We start from the raw sequence: 17,989 nt of genomic DNA, 5'->3' as shown, positions 1-17,989 counted from the left end.
GCTTCTAGAAGTTGAAAATAAGTGTAGATTCAAAGACTTCTGAATAGGTCAACCTTTCAGTCTGCTGTTGAATCCATGAGGTAAGCAAGAGACAGTCTGAATAACTGAAACATCTTCGTAGCTCGAAGAAAAGGAAGCAGCAAGAGACAGCCTGAATAACTGAAACATCTTCGTAGCTCGAAGAAAAGGAAGCAAAAGCGCGATTCTCATAGTAGCGGCAAGCAAAATAGTAGTCTAAATCGTGAAAATGGGGTTGTGGGAGCTTTAAATTGCTAGAAAATTTAAGTTGCAATTCATGCACGTTAAAGTAGAATGCTTCAATTTATTCTTGGATGGTTACATAATTAATTTAGATTTATGGTATTTTATTAATATATTTCGTATTTTTTTTAATTATTATTTTAGCTAATTACAATATCAAATACATGGGTATCTAAAATTAATGATTTTATTTTTATAATTTAATTTAAACTTTTAAAAGAATATCTTTGACTTAACCCAATAAAGGACGAGAAAGAATATAATTTACTAAACAAATACAATTAAATGATTCTATAAAAAATAATAATGTTAAATTATACTTTAAATTTTATATTTATTTGATATATTTTACGTCTAATAAATTTCTAAAATTAATTGATAAATTATACAAAAAGGTCTAATTTTTTAAAATTTTATTTTAGTTCATCTATTAAAAAAAAATACTAAATTGGAGAATCAAATTTTTAATTTTGAAAAATGAAAGAAAAAATTAATATATATGTATATATGTATATATGTATATATGTATATATGTATATATGTATATATATATATGTTGAGTTGGAATCTGGAAGTCACATTTGAGCACGTTTCACATTTTTCTCAACAGTCTCTCAGTGTTTGCGTTTGCCCAAATCTCTCATAAATCAGTTTGCACGGTCGCGTGCCAGCTTCCGTCGAACCCCCTCCCTAGGGCACAACAACAGCGATACTCCACCACCCCTCAAATTCATGCTCCTCCGTGTTCTTCCTCTCAATCTCTCTCTCTTTCTCTCGCCGATTCAAGCTCTCCATTAGTAACTTGCTCTCACACTCACGGTATTGTATGTGTAAGTTTTTCTGTAATCCCCTAGTTTTTTGAACTTCTCGTCGCCCTCTCATGTCGGTTTTTGAGTTTCTGTCTGCCTCCCCTCGTTCTCGCTAATGGAATTGCTCTACTATTTGGCAGGGTAGGATTCGCGGATTCTGAAAGCTTATCTTGGGATGAAGGAAATCAAGGGGCTAATGAGCTTCGTGGCAGGGGTGAAAAATGCACAGGTAAAGATCGGAAACTTATGCTTTCATGTTCCTTGCTTTTCTCCAAAAAATTTCCCCGGTTTCCTTATACCCACATGGGCACGAAGTTGGCTTTTCTGCTTAGTTGGTAAGGAATTCTTGAACATATGCGGAAAGGGTATAGAGCGTTGGAATGGCTTATTGCCGAATAGGGTAGAAATGAATTTGTAAATGGGTAAGCTTACCAAAGAGGTCGAAAACTTGTGAATTTGTGCATTAGAGGATAATGAATTTTGCTAGGGAGCGGAAGAAACATATTCACTTGCATGGTGCATGCCTTTTTAAAGAAATTTTGTTGAAGTGCCTTTGCAGTAGTGCAATTGAACACGATTCTCCTTGGCATTCAGTTTCATAAACAAACCTGAGTTACAGGAAATTGGTTAGTATTCTAGGCTTCTAACGTGTGGTGAGTGGAGTCTTTCTAGCATATGGTTTTCTACCTATTGTTAGTTTTTTTTTTTTTTTTTTTGAGTTTACATTTGCTTTATGAGAATGTGTTCTGTTTGTTTGGTGTGTTTGATGAATAATCGGATTTCATTGAGGAAAAAAAAAAAAAAAAAGAGAGAATGGAAGGGTATATAAACAAAAAAAAGGAGACCACAAAAAAAAGAGACAACCCATAGAAGGGCCTTCAATCAAGAAAAATAAGGCTTAATGGGTAGTTACAAAGCAATTTAGCCGACGAAGGTCATAGAGACATAGTGAGCCAAATAAAACGTCACTCCAAGACCTCTCAAATACGGACATCCCTTCTCCATGGACTACAACAAAACTCCCCAATCAACGAGAGGAAGGCAATCACATTTGACATGCTCTATTGAACAAGGAACACGGGAGTCCTAAAATGAACAAAGAATTAGACAACACTTGCATCACCATGTGGTTCCTCATTGAGGACAAATGATACAAACAAAGGAAAAAAGAGCAGAGAGAGATCTATTCCCAAACCACTCTAAAAAATATTCTCTCTCTAATCACCCCTTGAACATTGGACAAACTGAGAAAACAACTAAATATCCTCAGTTATACCTTTCAAAAGGTTCTTGGAAGTGCTTTTAGCCCTTCCAATCTATTTGAAAGAGAGCGACCCTTATTTGCTTGGAATTACTATTTTCCATAAGGAGTTAGACTCGAGAAGGATATGTGTAACAACCCAAGCCCACCACTAGCAGATATCATCCTCTCTGGGCTTTTCCCCTCAAGATTCTAAAATACGTCTATTAGGGAGAGGTTTCCACATCCTTATAATGAATGCTTTGTTCCCCTCTCCAACCGATATGGGATCTCACAATCCACCCTTCTTGGAGGCTCAACGTCCTTGCTAGCACACCGTTCGGTGTCTGGTGATACCATTTGTAACAACCCAAGCCTACCGCTAACTAATATTGTCCTCTTTCGGCTTTCCCTTTCGGGCTTCCCTTCTAGGTTTTAAAATACATCTATTAGGGAGAGGTTTTCACACCCTTATAAGGAATATTTTATTCCCATGTGGATCTCACAATATGCTAAAGCCATTTAGTCAGCCCTATAATGGGCCCCTAAATTCCCCGTGTCCAATCCCTCGCTTGATTACATGTGACCTGCTCCCTCCCCTTTCCTCAATATCTTCCTAAAGGAACTCCTTCATGAACATCTCCAAGGATTTACTCATAGACACAAGAATCCTTGAAAGGGGAAGTCATAGCTTGGGATACCCAAAATTGAAACAAATTTCTTCCGTAGTTGACTGTTTTGATTTTGAAAATTTTATAGCCTTTCATTGTGCTCTCTATCCAAGTACTTTGCTGGATTTTCTTGGATATTAATTGAATTGGGTTGCATTTATGGTTCTTTTGTACTTGTTTTGTCGTGTTTTGTTAGTCTGCTTTTTGTCTACTCTCTGGTAGAGTTTATATCTTTTGATTCAATGAAAAGTTTCGTTTCTTGTTTAAAAAAAAAAATGTTGGACACCAACCCCTCGACATTGACTGAATGAGAGTAAGTCTGCCTCCTCTCAAAGGAAACTCTTCTTCCACGCCGTTAGCCTCCTACAAATATTGCTCACTATTGAGTACCAAAATGAATGGTTTCTAGAGTAGACCCAAAGGGAGTCTTTATGTAAGATGAAGGAAAAAAACCAACCTCACCATTCCAAAGCAACCCATCTATTCAGCCTAATAGTATCTTAATTATGAACCAATAGTTGGCACTTGCATTTATTAATCTTAAGCTCCTTGATGAAGAAGTCCTGATTAACAAAACAGAAAAAAAAAAAAAAAAAAAATCATATTGTAACTGAAGATGAGAAAGAGACAAATTATCCCTCTCAATAATGAACCCTTCAATGATATTCTACTCAACGCATCCCGTAACCATTCTACCTAAAGCATTCACAACCAATTAGAAAAGGGAAGGAGAGAGTGGGCCCTTGCCTAAGGCCTCTTGACAAGCAAATCCTACCCCTAGGACCCAACCCCCCCCCCCATGATCTCCATTTAAACCCAATCCCATTCTTTACAAGAATTCATTTGAAGAAATTCCAGTGCTCTTGGTCATATGCTTTTCCAAAGTCAAATTTAAAAATGATCCATTCATTATAGTGGATTCTATAACCCTTTAATGATTAATTGGCAATAAGAGCTTGGTCGAGGATAGTTTGCTTCTTCGTTATTAAAAAACTGGGCCTCTTCTTCTTTATTAATTAAAAAATAAATAAAATTACCAACCTTAAATGCAAAAATCTGTATGTTTAGTTTTTTTTTTTTTTTTTTTTTGCCTTTCTGTTAATACTCCAACTTTAACTGTGCTTTCTCTTCTTTATGTACTTTTTTATATATAGTGTGCCTCACAAAAAATAAAAGCTCGCACTTTTTTATTGAGCCTTGGGCTTAAGCCCAATTAAGCTATTAGGCTTTATTGTGCCTTGAGCTTTAAAAAAGACTAGTTGTGATTTGTTTACCTGCCAAAAACCTACTACGTCTTCGCAATCATTGAGGGAAGATCTTTTTTTTTTTATTTTTTTATTATAAGAGACAATTTCATTGATGAGTGAAATTTACAAGAGGGATGTATAATCCATGATGTTTACAAAAGACCTTCCCAATTTTCTACGAGGGAGGTATAACTATAGGAAGTAAAAATATTAGACAGTTTACACCAAGATATAGCTTGGTAAACAACATTGTCGAAAAGTTTTGTGTAGGTCTGTGTCGTTTCTACAAATATTCTCTGATTTCTTTCTTTTCACAGATTTCAAAAGAAAGCCATGATGAGGTTTTTCCATAATAGGGTTTTTGCGTTCTTGAAAGGGTGGTATGTTAAGGCCATATCCAAAAAATCCTTTACTTCCCTAGGAAATGTGAGATGCCATCCGAATATATTAAGAATCGTTGTCCAGAAATTTTGAGTGTATGTGCATTCCATAAACAAGTGACTTTGTGATTCGTTTGCTTTCCTGCATAGTGGACACCAATTTGGAGAGAGAGTGATGTAAGGCATTCTTTTTTTTTTTGAAGATTTTCACTTGTGCTGATGGCTTTATGAGCTATTTTCCCAAAGGAAGAACTTCACCTTTTTAGGTTGATGTCCTTTCCATATTGTCTTTGCTAGCGTGAGATTTATTGCTTCTACATTTTCCCCCCATGTCCATCATCAAGGATTTTGTAGGAAAGACCCTGTCTGCGCTGGGGAGCCGAGCTATTTTCCCAAAGGAAGAACTTCACCTTTTTAGGTTGATGTCCTTTCCATATTGTCTTTGCTAGCCTGAGATTTATTGCTTCTACTTTTTCCCCCATGTCCATCATCAAGGATTTTGTAGAAAAGACCCTGTCTGCGCTGGGGAGCCATGTTAGTGAGTTTTCTTTGTTTGACAATACCACAGGGGCAAGGTCAAGGCTTAATTCGGCCCACTCTGTTGCTTCATTATCCTTTAGATTCCTCCCAAGCTTCAAGTCCCAAAATTTGTTGACAACATTCCACATTTCTTTAATCGTGGCTTTTTTGTTGTGAGAAAGCCTGTACAAAAGTGGATACTTCAAAGCTAGCGTTTTCTTTAATCGTGGCTTTTTTGTTGTGAGAAAGCCTGTACAAAAGTGGATACTTCAAAGCTAGCGTGTTCTTTAATCGTGGCTTTTTTGTTGTGAGAAAGCCTGTACAAAAGTGGATACTTCAAAGCTAGCGTGGTGTTTTCAATCCATGGGTTGGTCCAAAATGATGTGCTTCCCCCATTCCCCACCTTATGGCGAGTTTGGTGAGTGATGAGATTTTGATGTTTCTTTATGTACTTCCAAGGCCCTTTTGTAGAAGATGGAGGGAGGTGATCTTTGTTTGATGTAGGAGTATATTTAGCCTTTATAAGATTTCGCCATAAGGCATTTTCTTCGTGATGATATCTCCATATCCATTTGGCGAGGAGAGCTGTGTTCTTCTTCCTTATCGAGAGAAGACCGAGACCTCCCTTTTCTGTTGGGAGGTTTATAATATTCCAACGAACAAGGTGTGCGCTATCTTTCCACAAGTAATTTCTGAAAAGCCTTTCTATATCCGCGGCCACTTTTTGTGGCATTTCAACTATCTTTCCACAAGTAATTTCTGAAAAGCCTTTCTATATCCGCGGCCACTTTTTGTGGCATTTCAAATAGAGACATATAGTAGGTAGGGAGGTTGGATAATGTGGCTTGTATTAGGGTAAGTCTTCTGCCTTTTGAAGTATAATGCCTTGACCGCTAGTTACAAGGCCAACGCCTAAGTTGAAAGGCCAACGCCTTTGCAAGAAATGAAAGGCCAACGCCTAAGTTGAGGGAAGATCTTTTCTAAGTTGAAAGGCCAACGCCTTTGCAAGAAACGAAATTCTGCAAACACTAGTTACAAGGTTAATAGGTCTGGTGTCCTTCACCATGACAGCTCTATCCTTCATGGGTATAAGGCACACAAGTTTCATAAGAAACTATCCAGGAGGCTGCTCTCAGGAAACTCACAAAAACCTTTCGAAGGTCTTCCTTGATGCAATCCCAACCATCTTGGAAAAAGGTCATCGAAAAAGCTTATGGGAGCTTTCTTTGTTCCTAATGAACCTGAAACACAACTTTTTGATTTCTTCTAAGGTGAGTGTCATCCAACTCCGCTTTATCCATGAGCACCAATCCAACCCCTCTAAAAATGACTTAGGACCAACCCACGAGGCATAAAGGGAAGAATTAAAAGAGAGGATCTCCTCCTCAATCTCTTTATCCCCTTGCAAAGATATTCATAAAACATTTTCCGAAGGGCCAAAGAAGTTCTTATTTTGTCTCCCACCCGCTTTATGAAAGTAGGCAGTATTAGTCCCCATCCTTAGCCCACTTCACCTTAGCTTTTTGTCTCCAACTCACCATCTCCCTTATAGCTAGTTTGACAAACTTGACCTATTGAAAGTCACTCCTTCTTAAGGCCTTAACCCTACTCCTTTTTCAAGCCCATCTCAGACCTATAGGCCTTCTCAACAACTCATGCCTTTTGATCCCCAAAATCTCCGAAAACCTTGTTGTTTCAAGATTTTAACACCCCTTTTAGATCCCTCAATTTCTCCATAAAATGGTTCCCTTTGCATCCGACCAACCACACCTCCTTCTGCCACCACAAAGGAAGTGAGGATGTAATGGATGGATGATCATGTTTTGAGTTTAAATTAGATTGTTGTTTTTTCTTATTTTAATTTTTAGAGAATTACATGCCCTTTTTTATAAGGGAGAAAGGCTAACTAAATCTAAATCACTGGATGATCTAAATAATCTAAATACCTTAGATAACAGTAAATTTAAATTTAAATAAATCTCTAGGTACTAGATAACAGTGACCCCACTATTGGGGTTATGGAATGGGCATGCAACTCATAATTAGGGTCCTATCATTAAAACTTCATAGAGGTGGCTTCCAGTTTGGACAAAATTGAATGTGTAATACTTCCCTACACACGATCCATATGTGCGAGCGTGAGTCTTCAGACGGTTCACCCTCCTAGACCCATCATAGTCGGGCTAGTTGAACATAGTCAAATGTCCGGAGGTCAGCAAATCCTTGAATATCATGCAAGGCATGATCATCATCATTATAGTGTACGCATTTGTATTCATGTTTCTATAATTTTCATCCTAAATTATCCTTATGTCACAACCCTATACGTCATTCACATATTACCCTAGGTAACATGCATGCTAGCCTTCGTACATTCATTATCATCATCATCATTTAGGGTTGTGTCTCAGGCAAAACTCCATCACAATGCATCATGACATCTCGTACATGCACATCATCTTAATATGAAATATCATTATATTAAGTCATATCATCATCATGCATCTTACATCATCATGTTATCATGCATTGTCGTCATCGTCATCATCATATCATTATATCGTCATGTCATCATATTATGTCATCATCATATCATTATATCGTCATGTCATCATATTATTTTGTCATCATATCATTATATCGTCATGTCATCATATTATTTCGTCATCATATCATTATATCGTCATGTCATCATATTATTTCGTCATCGTATCATTATATCGTCATGTCATCATATCATTATATCGTCATGTCATCATATCATTATATCGTCATGTCATCATATCATTATATCGTCATGTCATCATATCATTATATCGTCATGTCATCATATCATTATATCGTCATGTCATCATATCGTCATGTCATCATATCATTATATCGTCATGTCATCATATCGTCGTATCGTCATGTCATCATATCGTCGTATCGTCACGTCATCATATCGTCGTATCGTCACGTCATCATATCGTCGTATCGTCACGTCATCATATCGTCGTATCGTCACGTCATCATATCGTCGTATCGTCACGTCATCATATCATTATATCGTCACGTCATCATATCGTCGTATCGTCACGTCATCATATCATTATATCGTCATGTCATCATATCATTATATCGTCACGTCGTCATATCATTATATCGTCACGTCATCATATCGTCGTATCGTCACGTCATCATATCATTATATTGTCACGTCCTCATATCGTCATATCGTCACGTCCTCATATCGTCATGTCCTCATATCGTCATGTCATCATATCGTCATGTCATCATATCGTCATGTCATCATATCGTCATGTCGTCATATCGTCATGTCATCATATCGTCGTCATATCGTCATGTCATCATATCGTCGTCATATCGTCATGTCATCATATCGTCGTCATATCGTCATGTCATCATATCGTCACGTCATCATATCGTCGTCATATCGTCATGTCATCATATCGTCGTCATATCGTCATGTCATCATATCGTCGTCATATCGTCATATCGTCATGTCCTCATATCGTCATGTCGTCATATCGTCATGTCCTCATATCGTCATGTCATCATATCGTCATATCGTCATATCGTCATGTCGTCATATCGTCATGTCGTCATATCGTCATGTCGTCATATCGTCATATCGTCATGTCGTCATATCGTCATATCGTCATGTCGTCATATCGTCATGTCGTCATATCGTCATGTCGTCATATCGTCATGTCGTCATATCGTCATGTCGTCATATCGTCATGTCGTCATATCGTCATATCGTCATATCGTCATGTCATATCGTCATGTCATATCGTCATGTCATATCGTCATGTCATATCGTCATATCGTCATGTCATATCGTCATATCGTCATGTCATATCGTCATGTCATATCGTCATATCGTCATGTCATATCGTCATATCGTCATGTCATCATATCGCATATCGTCATATCGTCATGTCATCATATCGCATATCGTCATGTCATCATATCGCATATCGTCATATCGTCATGTCATCATATCGCATATCGTCATATCGTCATGTCATCATATCGCATATCGTCATATCGTCATGTCATCATATCGCATATCGTCATATCGTCATGTCATCATATCGCATATCGTCATATCGTCATGTCATCATATCGCATATCGTCATATCGTCATGTCATCATATCGCATATCGTCATATCGTCATGTCATCATATCGCATATCGTCATATCGTCATATCGTCATATCGTCATGTCATCATATCGTCATATCGTCATGTCGTCATGTCATCATATCGTCATATCGTCATGTCATCATATCGTCATATCGTCATGTCATCATGTCGTCATATCGTCATATCGTCATGTCGTCATATCGTCATGTCGTCATATCGTCATATCGTCATGTCATCATATCGTCATATCACCATATCGTCATATCGTCATGTCACCATATCGTCATATCGTCATATCGTCATGTCACCATATCGTCATATCGTCATATCGTCATGTCACCATCGTCATATCTTCATGTCACCATATCGTCATATCGTCATGTCACCATATCGTCATATCGTCATGTCAGCATATCGTCATATCGTCATGTCAACATATCGTCATGTCAGCATATCGTCATATCGTCATGTCAACATATCGTCATGTCAGCATATAGTCATATCGTCATGTCAACATATCGTCATGTCAGCATATCGTCATATCGTCATGTCAGCATATCGTCATATCGTCATGTCACCATCGTCATATCTTCATGTCACCACATCGTCATATCTTCATGTCACCACATCGTCATGTCACCATCGTCATATCTTCATGTCACCATATCGTCATATCGTCATATCGTCATGTCACCATATCGTCATATCGTCATATCGTCATGTCACCATATCGTCATATCGTCATGTCAGCATATCGTCATGTCACCATATCGTCATATCGTCATATCGTCATGTCAGCATATCGTCATATCGTCATGTCAGCATATCGTCATGTCAGCATATCGTCATGTCGTCATGTCGTCATGTCAGCATATCGTCATGTCGTCATGTCAGCATATCGTCATGTCATCATATCATCACATCGTCATGTCATCATATCATCACATCGTCATGTCATCATATCATCACATCGTCATGTCATCATATCATCACATCGTCATGTCATCATATCATCACATCGTCATGTCATCATATCGCATATCGTCATGTCATCATATCGCATATCGTCATGTCATCATATCGCATATCGTCATGTCATCATATCGCATATCGTCATGTCATCATATCGCATATCGTCATGTCATCATATCGCATATCGTCATGTCATCATATCGCATATCGTCATGTCATCATATCGCATATCGTCATGTCATCATATCGCATATCGTCATGTCATCATATCGCATATCGTCATGTCATCATATCGCATATCGTCATGTCATCATATCGCATATCGTCATGTCATCATATCGCATATCGTCATGTCATCATATCGCATATCGTCATGTCATCATATCGCATATCGTCATGTCATCATATCGCATATCGTCATGTCATCATATCGCATATCGTCATGTCATCATATCGCATATCGTCATGTCATCATATCGCATATCGTCATGTCATCATATCGCATATCGTCATGTCATCATATCGCATATCGTCATGTCATCATATCGCATATCGTCATGTCATCATATCGCATATCGTCATGTCATCATATCGCATATCGTCATGTCATCATATCGCATATCGTCATGTCATCATATCATCACATCGTCATGTCATCATATCATCACATCGTCATGTCATCATATCATCACATCGTCATGTCATCATATCATCACATCGTCAAGTCGTCATATCATCACATCGTCACATCGTCAAGTCATCACATCGTCACATCGTCAAGTCATCACATCATCACATCGTCAAGTCATCACATCATCACATCGTCAAGTCATCACATCATCACATCGTCAAGTCATCACATCATCACATCGTCAAGTCATCATATCATCACATCGTCAAGTCATCATATCATCACATCGTCATGTCATCATATCATTACACGTCGTCATAACATCATATTATCATGTAACATCTTCATATAATATCATCACGTCATCATATAACATCATATTATCATGTAACATCATCATATAATATCATCACGTCATCATATAACATCATATTATCATGTAACATCATCATATAACATAAAACATAAATGACACGTGCAAGGGCCACTAGGCACGTGTCGTCATACATAAGGCAAGGGCCCCAGTGGCCATTATCGGCTTGGTTGAAAGACTTGCCTTATGTATGATGACACATGCCCAATGATCCTTCTTACATGTGTCATTTATACTTTATGTAATATGATGATGTGATGATGTTATATGGTGATGTTATATGATGATGTGATGATTTTATATGAGGATGTTATATGATAATGTGATAATTTTATATGAAGATGTTATATGATGACATGATGATGTAGGATGCATGATGATGAGATGACTTAATATGATAATATTCCATATTAAGATGATGTGCATGTACTAAATGTCATGATGCATTATGACGAAGAGTTTTCTAAGACACAACCCTAAATGATGTTAATGATGATGAACGTATGAAGGTCAATGCATGCATGTTACCCAAAGTAATATGTGAATGATGTATAGGGTTGTGTTATAAGAACAATTTAAGATGAAAACTATTGAGACTTCATGCATATTGTATATTCATATATATCGAGTTACTTCCCCATTTATGACGATGAGTACGGAAACGTACACTATGATGATGATCATCATGCCTTGCATGATATTCGAGGGTTTGCTGACCTCTGGACGTCCGACTATGATGGATCTAGGGGGTGCAAATAGCTTGGGACTTACGCTCGCACGTGTGGGTTGTGTGTAGGGAAGTACTACACACCCAGTTTTGTCCGGATTGGAGACCACCTCTATGATGGTTTTAACGATAGGTTCCTAATCATGAGTTGCATGTGTTTGCATTCCTTGACCCCAATAGTGGGGTCACTTACTGAGTATTTCTTAAAATAATCAAGCCGTGTACTACTTCTATTTTTTAGTAAAGGCAAGATACCCATGTACAGCTGACGATGGCATCGTAAGTAAAGACCATGATACATGCATAGGATAGTAATATTTAAAATTATTATACTATAGGGTTAGTAGATGACATATTTATTTTCAATATTTACTTTGTTTTATTTTAAAATTTCCTTTGCATTGTTTTAAGATCTTCCTTTGAAAACATGTAAGTCTATGACATTATTTAATGAAGATGTTTTTTAAAGGATTATTTCTACTCATATTATGATGATGGTAGCAACTTTAGGTTAGCAGAAATCTACTCATATTATGATGATGGTAGCAACTTTAGGTTAGCAGAAATTTAGGGTTGTTATATGGGATATCTCCCTTTTTAACATCCCATACTGAAATGATATTATGTCCTATAAAAAAAGTAACTAACTGTAGATGTCCAGACATAGAGAGGAGATTATTTGTTTTTGTGAGGTTATCTAGACATTTTTTTTCCCATTTTTTTTGTTTCGCTTTTAGTGTGTTATTATTATTTTATGAATGAAGACATTCATTCCAAGCTTATTGGAATTGTGAATAATGGTTCTTATACAAACAATAATTTTAACTTTTGACGATAATTGAGTTCTAAGGAGACAAATCTTCACTGAAGGGAAAACTAGTATATAACTTCTTTAGTTCATAGGTTGTTGTGCTATATCTAATTTTTACTTATCGATCTTGTTGGCAGGAAATTGCTGCATAAGTTTAAGGGAATTATTGTATAGTCTCTTGCTACTGTTGTAGACTGTTGAATAATACTCATGGCTGGACTTCTGCCATTTGAGTCGACACATCATAGAATATCTGATAGCGGGTCCTCAATGAGTTCTCAAGAAAATCAAGATGAAGGAGGTCGTTGGTATATGTCCAGAAAGGAAATTGAAGAAAATTCCCCATCAAGAAGGGATGGTATTGACTTGAAGAAGGAGACTTATTTACGGAAGTCATACTGCACATTTTTGCAAGATCTGGGCATGAGGCTCAAAGTGTAAGACTTTGCTGTTTGATTGTACCTAAATATTACATATGTCGTAAACATAAAATTTGTTGTGCGTGTAGCTAGGATTTATTTTACCTCTTGATGACAATCCTCGTAGTCGCATTTTTTGGGACTCTGTTGGAGTAAGATACAGAAATGCCATGCTGCTTGGAAGAGGTGTTTTTTTTATGGGGGTTGGCTCATTCTTAGTTGGTCTTGAGTGGCTTGTATCCTTGTTTAGAATTCTTGTGTTGATTAGCAGAACTTTGGAAAAGTTGATTTTTAATGGGCAGGATTTGAACGACGCCTTGTTGGTTAAGCAGTTATGGCATTTTCCTTGTGAGCCCTATTTTTTATGGCATAGGGGCATCACAAGCATGGTTCGCGTGGTCTTCAAATAGGGTTCTCAAAGAACTTCTAAAGACCAGTGAAAAGCTATCTCTGATGGTTTGAGAAGATAAGTGGCTAGGGGATAGACCTATCTGCCCCTTATTTCCTCATTTACACTATCTTTCATCTGTGAGGAATCATTTGGTAAATGATAGTGCTGCCTTCCACGAATCATTTGTTATCATTTCTAGCTGGTCTAAGATTCTCCCTTATGATCCGATTAGCCTTCTCAATTACACACTGATAGGACACTCATTCATGGATGGGAAAAAAGTTTGATGGGTGCACCTTATTCAGGCGTTGTGTGAACTACATGGATTGAGTGCAATGATAACCAAGAAATTTCAATGACAAGGAAAGATCTTTGTATACTTTTTTTAAGCACATCATCTTGTTAGCTCTATCTGGATGTAAATGCACTTTTTATTTTTTTTTTAAAAAAAAACTCTTATAGTATCTCATCATTTTTTGACAATGGAGGAATCTTTTGTAAGTCCTTTGGCTTGGATTCTTACCCCTCTTTGGTAAATTTCATATATCAATGACTTTTATATTTTCTTTGAGAAATATTTGGTGGACTATATTCTTTCTCGTTTGGAGAATAATCCCAACCATGATATTGGGTTTTGTCGTTTGTTGTTCAATTGGGAAACAACACATGTTATCAACCTTTTGTCCTTGGTTGAGGGTTCTACTCATCCTGCGAGAGGGGATTTTCATTTCTCCTAGCATTTTGGAAGGTTTTTCTTGCAGATTTGTTTTCAGTCTTTAGTGAACCCCTCTCCTTCCAATCAGTCGGTCTTTTCCATGCTGTGGAAGATCAAAAATTCCTAAGAAAGTTAAGTTCTTTACTTGACAGTTTTTTTCACAGAAGAATTGAGAATTTGGATCGTGTTTTGAGGATTTTGTCTGATTTGATAGGTCTACAGTGTTGCATCCTTCTGTAATGGCATGGCAAAGGATTTTACCACCTTTTTTGGTGTTGTGTTTTTGCCGGTTCAAGTTGGAATTTTTTCTTTGAGGAGTCTATTTTTTCAGGTTGTTGGACTAAAGATGTTTGCTTGATAGTCGAGTTCCTTTTTGACCTGCTATTGGTGAGAAGGGTCAGTTTTTTTTGCTTGCAAGGGTGTGAAGTGTTGTGAATATTTGGTTAGAGAAGAACATTATAGTCTTTTTGGGCCCTTGTAAAGGCTTCGATCATCAAGTCTTTTTGTAAATACCTCTTAGGTCTTATTTTGTTTGATTGGAGTCATTTTTTTTTTTTTTAGTTTGACACCTTTTGTTTGGGCTTGGTTTTTTTTATCCCCTTGTATTTTTTCATTTATTTTCAACGAAAGTTTGGTATTTTCCAAAAGTAAAAGAGAGATGAAATTCTTTAGGAAAAGAAAAGGCAAGGGAAGGTCAACAACCAATAATCGATGCTTTTAGTATTATTACCTAAATACATCCATAAGCAATTTTTGTTCTAACTAGTGGTAGCGCACTTGAGTCATGCATTGTAGCATGAGCACTCACTCACTTCTAAGGCCATGATGTCAAAGATGTGGATTAAGTTCAAACTGCCTTCTAAATCAACTTTCAGGCACAAAATCGAAAAAGAATTGTACCATCTATACATGATGGTCTATGACAACTTGCTCCTTGTCAACGATGAACTTTGAGGTTGTTTATGACACCTGTGTCTACTCCTTGTCAACAAAAAAAGGAACCATCATTGACCTGAAAAATTGCTCCGATGCTTTACGAGGCCAACACCAAAGGTTGCAAAAAGATGACCAACTGGTAAAGATTTGAGTTAAACTACAGTTACAAAATAATTTGAAACATTTGACCAAGTAGAAGCAAAAAGAATAACCAAGTCCCAAAACACCTCCCTTCATTCTTGAGTTCCTTTTAAACTAAAGCTGGCATATAAGTGTAAGCACCCCAATACACCAACCAAAGTATCTTGGCTCGCTCTTTGAAGGTCGTATCACCAATAAGCCTATGGACGGCACCTGATGCTTTGCTAGGCTGGCATTACTGAAAATTAAGCAAGCTTCGGAGGTTTTCCCAATAGGCAGCCACAAAAGGACAAAAGAACTTCACTATCTTATCAAGAACACACCACTTTAGGGAAAGAGCCATGTTCTGAAGGATCTTTTGGATTCTACAAAAAGTATTCAGCCTTTCAAAAGAAAAGATCGACAGGAAAACCTTAGCCTTTTTTGGACAAAGAGCTTGCCAGATCATATCAGATTGTTGATGGTTCAAAGCTGCTTGATGGATAATCAACTTTTTAACAGAAAACAGCCACCCCCACCTCAATTTTCTAGAGTCCACACTTTAACATCTTCTCTGAGGTCTGTCATTAGAAAGCATATGGGAGAGTAGCCTATTCTTCCACCTCCAAATCAGTAATGTTTGTTCTGAAATTCAATTACTGTCATTTAAACTCACCTACCAGCATTGTTTATCCAAAGAAACTTTGGATTCAGCAATCCTGTAAAGTTTGGGAAAAGCATTGAGTGGAGAGGAATCCGTTAACTATTTAACCTTCCAAAACCCCGTTTTATCTCCTTTGCCTAAATTGATTTGGCACCAACCTTCAAAAGGGACTAATGCTTTTCATGATCTGGGACCAAGGACTCTTAAAGGTACGAGAGTCTTTCATTAAGGGCCACCAATTTTGCACATTCCATCAATATTTTGCAGCAATAACATTCTTCACAAAACCCCGTCTTCTCTTCAAGAAAGTGCCACTTCCATTTAGGAAGGAGCGCCCAATTTGTAATAGTAAGCTTACCAATACCCATGCCTCCCATGAACGTAAAAAGGGAAGTTGTTTTCAAGTTTATAAGATTAGTCACCCCTTCCTCTTTACTACCTTTCGAAAGAAGTCCTCTAATCAACTTCTCCAAGGACTTAATAATTGAGTTAAGGCATGAGAAAATTGAGAAAAAGAGATGGATGCTAGTAAGGATGGCTAGCTACTTCTATAGTTTCCGTCCTTTCTTTCTCCTGGGATTCCACTTTATGCGACTTTGATTTGGGTGACCTTAGATGAAATTGCAATAGAGAAGAGAAATTCCTAGCCAAAGGAATTACAAAAAATTCTACCAATGGGCCATAAGTGTAGCTAAGTCATAGTTTCTAAAGAAGCCAGGATTTTTACACGAAGGACAAAGGCTAACGAGGAAACAAAATAAAAGGAAAAAAAAAAACTATCAAAACTTGTCTCAATGTCTTGGAACATGAAATTATTCTCATGCCAAATAAATGAAAAGAAAGCCAAAAGCAAAACCTTTGTCTCTTTGAATGGGTGTTCTGTAAGCATTAAAGTGACGAAGATGAAAGGGGACACCAGAGAGGATGAAATGCCATTTAACCGCTCCTGAAATTCTCTCTTAGAAAATGTATGCATACTGACAAAGAGAACCAGTGGAGTTTCCATTGTCCTCTGCCCTTCTAGAACAGGGACTTGCTAACGATGGAAGGGAAACTTTTGATGTGTCTTCTTTTCTTTCTCTTTTGCAGATTTCACTTTTACTTGATTTTTGGGTTATTAGTATTTATATCCCAACCCCTTGAATGAGTTTTCTTTTTCTTTTTTCTTTCTTTCTTTTTGTATTTTAAGTTTGTTATTCCCCTTCACCTTGGTCTTTTTCCCGGCTCTATTTTCTTCGATTTGGGAGACTAAAATCTCTTAAGAGGTCAATTGTGGGGCTGTTACGTACATGAATTAACACTATTAGGAGGGCTGTGAGGTTTGAGTGGGTTCTTTTGCAATTCCTAGTTTCACCTTTTATCTTCTTCCCTTGCTCATCAGCTACTCTTGAGGTCTTTGTCTTCTCTTTATGGAAGGTAAAAATTCCAAAAAGGCTTAAGATTTTTGTGTGGTAGGCTTTACTTGGAGAGTCAATACCTTGGATCATACCCAAAGACATTCTTCCTTCGTCTTGTTCTTGCAATGATGCATTCTTTGTGTGAGGTATTAGAAGGATCTAAATCATTTGTTGTCGGAGGGCCAGTTTGCGAACTACCTTTGGGACCGTTGGTGGAGGTCTTTTGGAGTAAGTGGGGCTTGTACTATGGATGGATCATGTTTGTTCGAGGAGGTGCTTCTACATCTTCTATTGAGAGAGAAGGACAAAGTGTTTTGACATGGGAGTTTCTTTGCTATTTTGTGGGATATTTGGCTTTATTGAACTCTAGATTCTTTAGAGGTGATGTGAAATCTAAAGAAGTGGTTTGGGAGCGCTGGTGATTTTGATACTTTTATTATGGCTTCGGTCACTGTACTGTTTTGTAATTATACCATTAGTCTTGTCCTTTTGGATTGTTTTTTTTTAGTTAGTGTCAAACTCTTGCCTTTTTTTTTGGGGGGGGGGGGGGGCTT

General features: G+C 37.4%; 2 protein-coding genes across 3 annotated transcripts in view; both read left to right on the top strand.

Annotated features, from left to right (window-relative positions):
* Window positions 1–839: 839 nt before the first annotated feature.
* The window catches only part of LOC111434178 (cyclin-T1-5-like), a 23,045-nt gene continuing 5,895 nt past the window's right edge, over window positions 840–17,989 (top strand). Inside the window, exons 1-3 of one of the 2 annotated variants that reach the window (XM_023071543.1) lie at window positions 840–1,091; window positions 1,211–1,299; window positions 12,931–13,230. In XM_023071543.1, the coding sequence (XP_022927311.1) occupies window positions 13,004–13,230 (227 nt within the window). In that variant the 5' untranslated portion in view covers window positions 840–1,091; window positions 1,211–1,299; window positions 12,931–13,003. Of the gene's footprint in view, window positions 1,092–1,210; window positions 1,300–12,930; window positions 13,231–17,989 lie in introns of those variants that run through there. The other variant, XM_023071544.1, reaches the window with a different exon arrangement.
* Window positions 8,375–12,945, top strand: LOC111434049 (the record flags this gene model as incomplete). Its single annotated transcript, XM_023071342.1, has 3 exons — window positions 8,375–8,446; window positions 8,645–8,707; window positions 12,931–12,945. Coding segments are annotated over 3 exons (150 nt in total), but the record flags the coding sequence as incomplete, so codon positions are not given.

This window comes from Cucurbita moschata, unplaced genomic scaffold (assembly GCF_002738365.1).
Source record: "Cucurbita moschata cultivar Rifu unplaced genomic scaffold, Cmos_1.0 Cmo_Scf00044, whole genome shotgun sequence".
NCBI classification, from domain to species: domain Eukaryota; kingdom Viridiplantae; phylum Streptophyta; class Magnoliopsida; order Cucurbitales; family Cucurbitaceae; genus Cucurbita; species Cucurbita moschata.
This window is presented reverse-complemented; position numbering and strand designations above follow the sequence as displayed.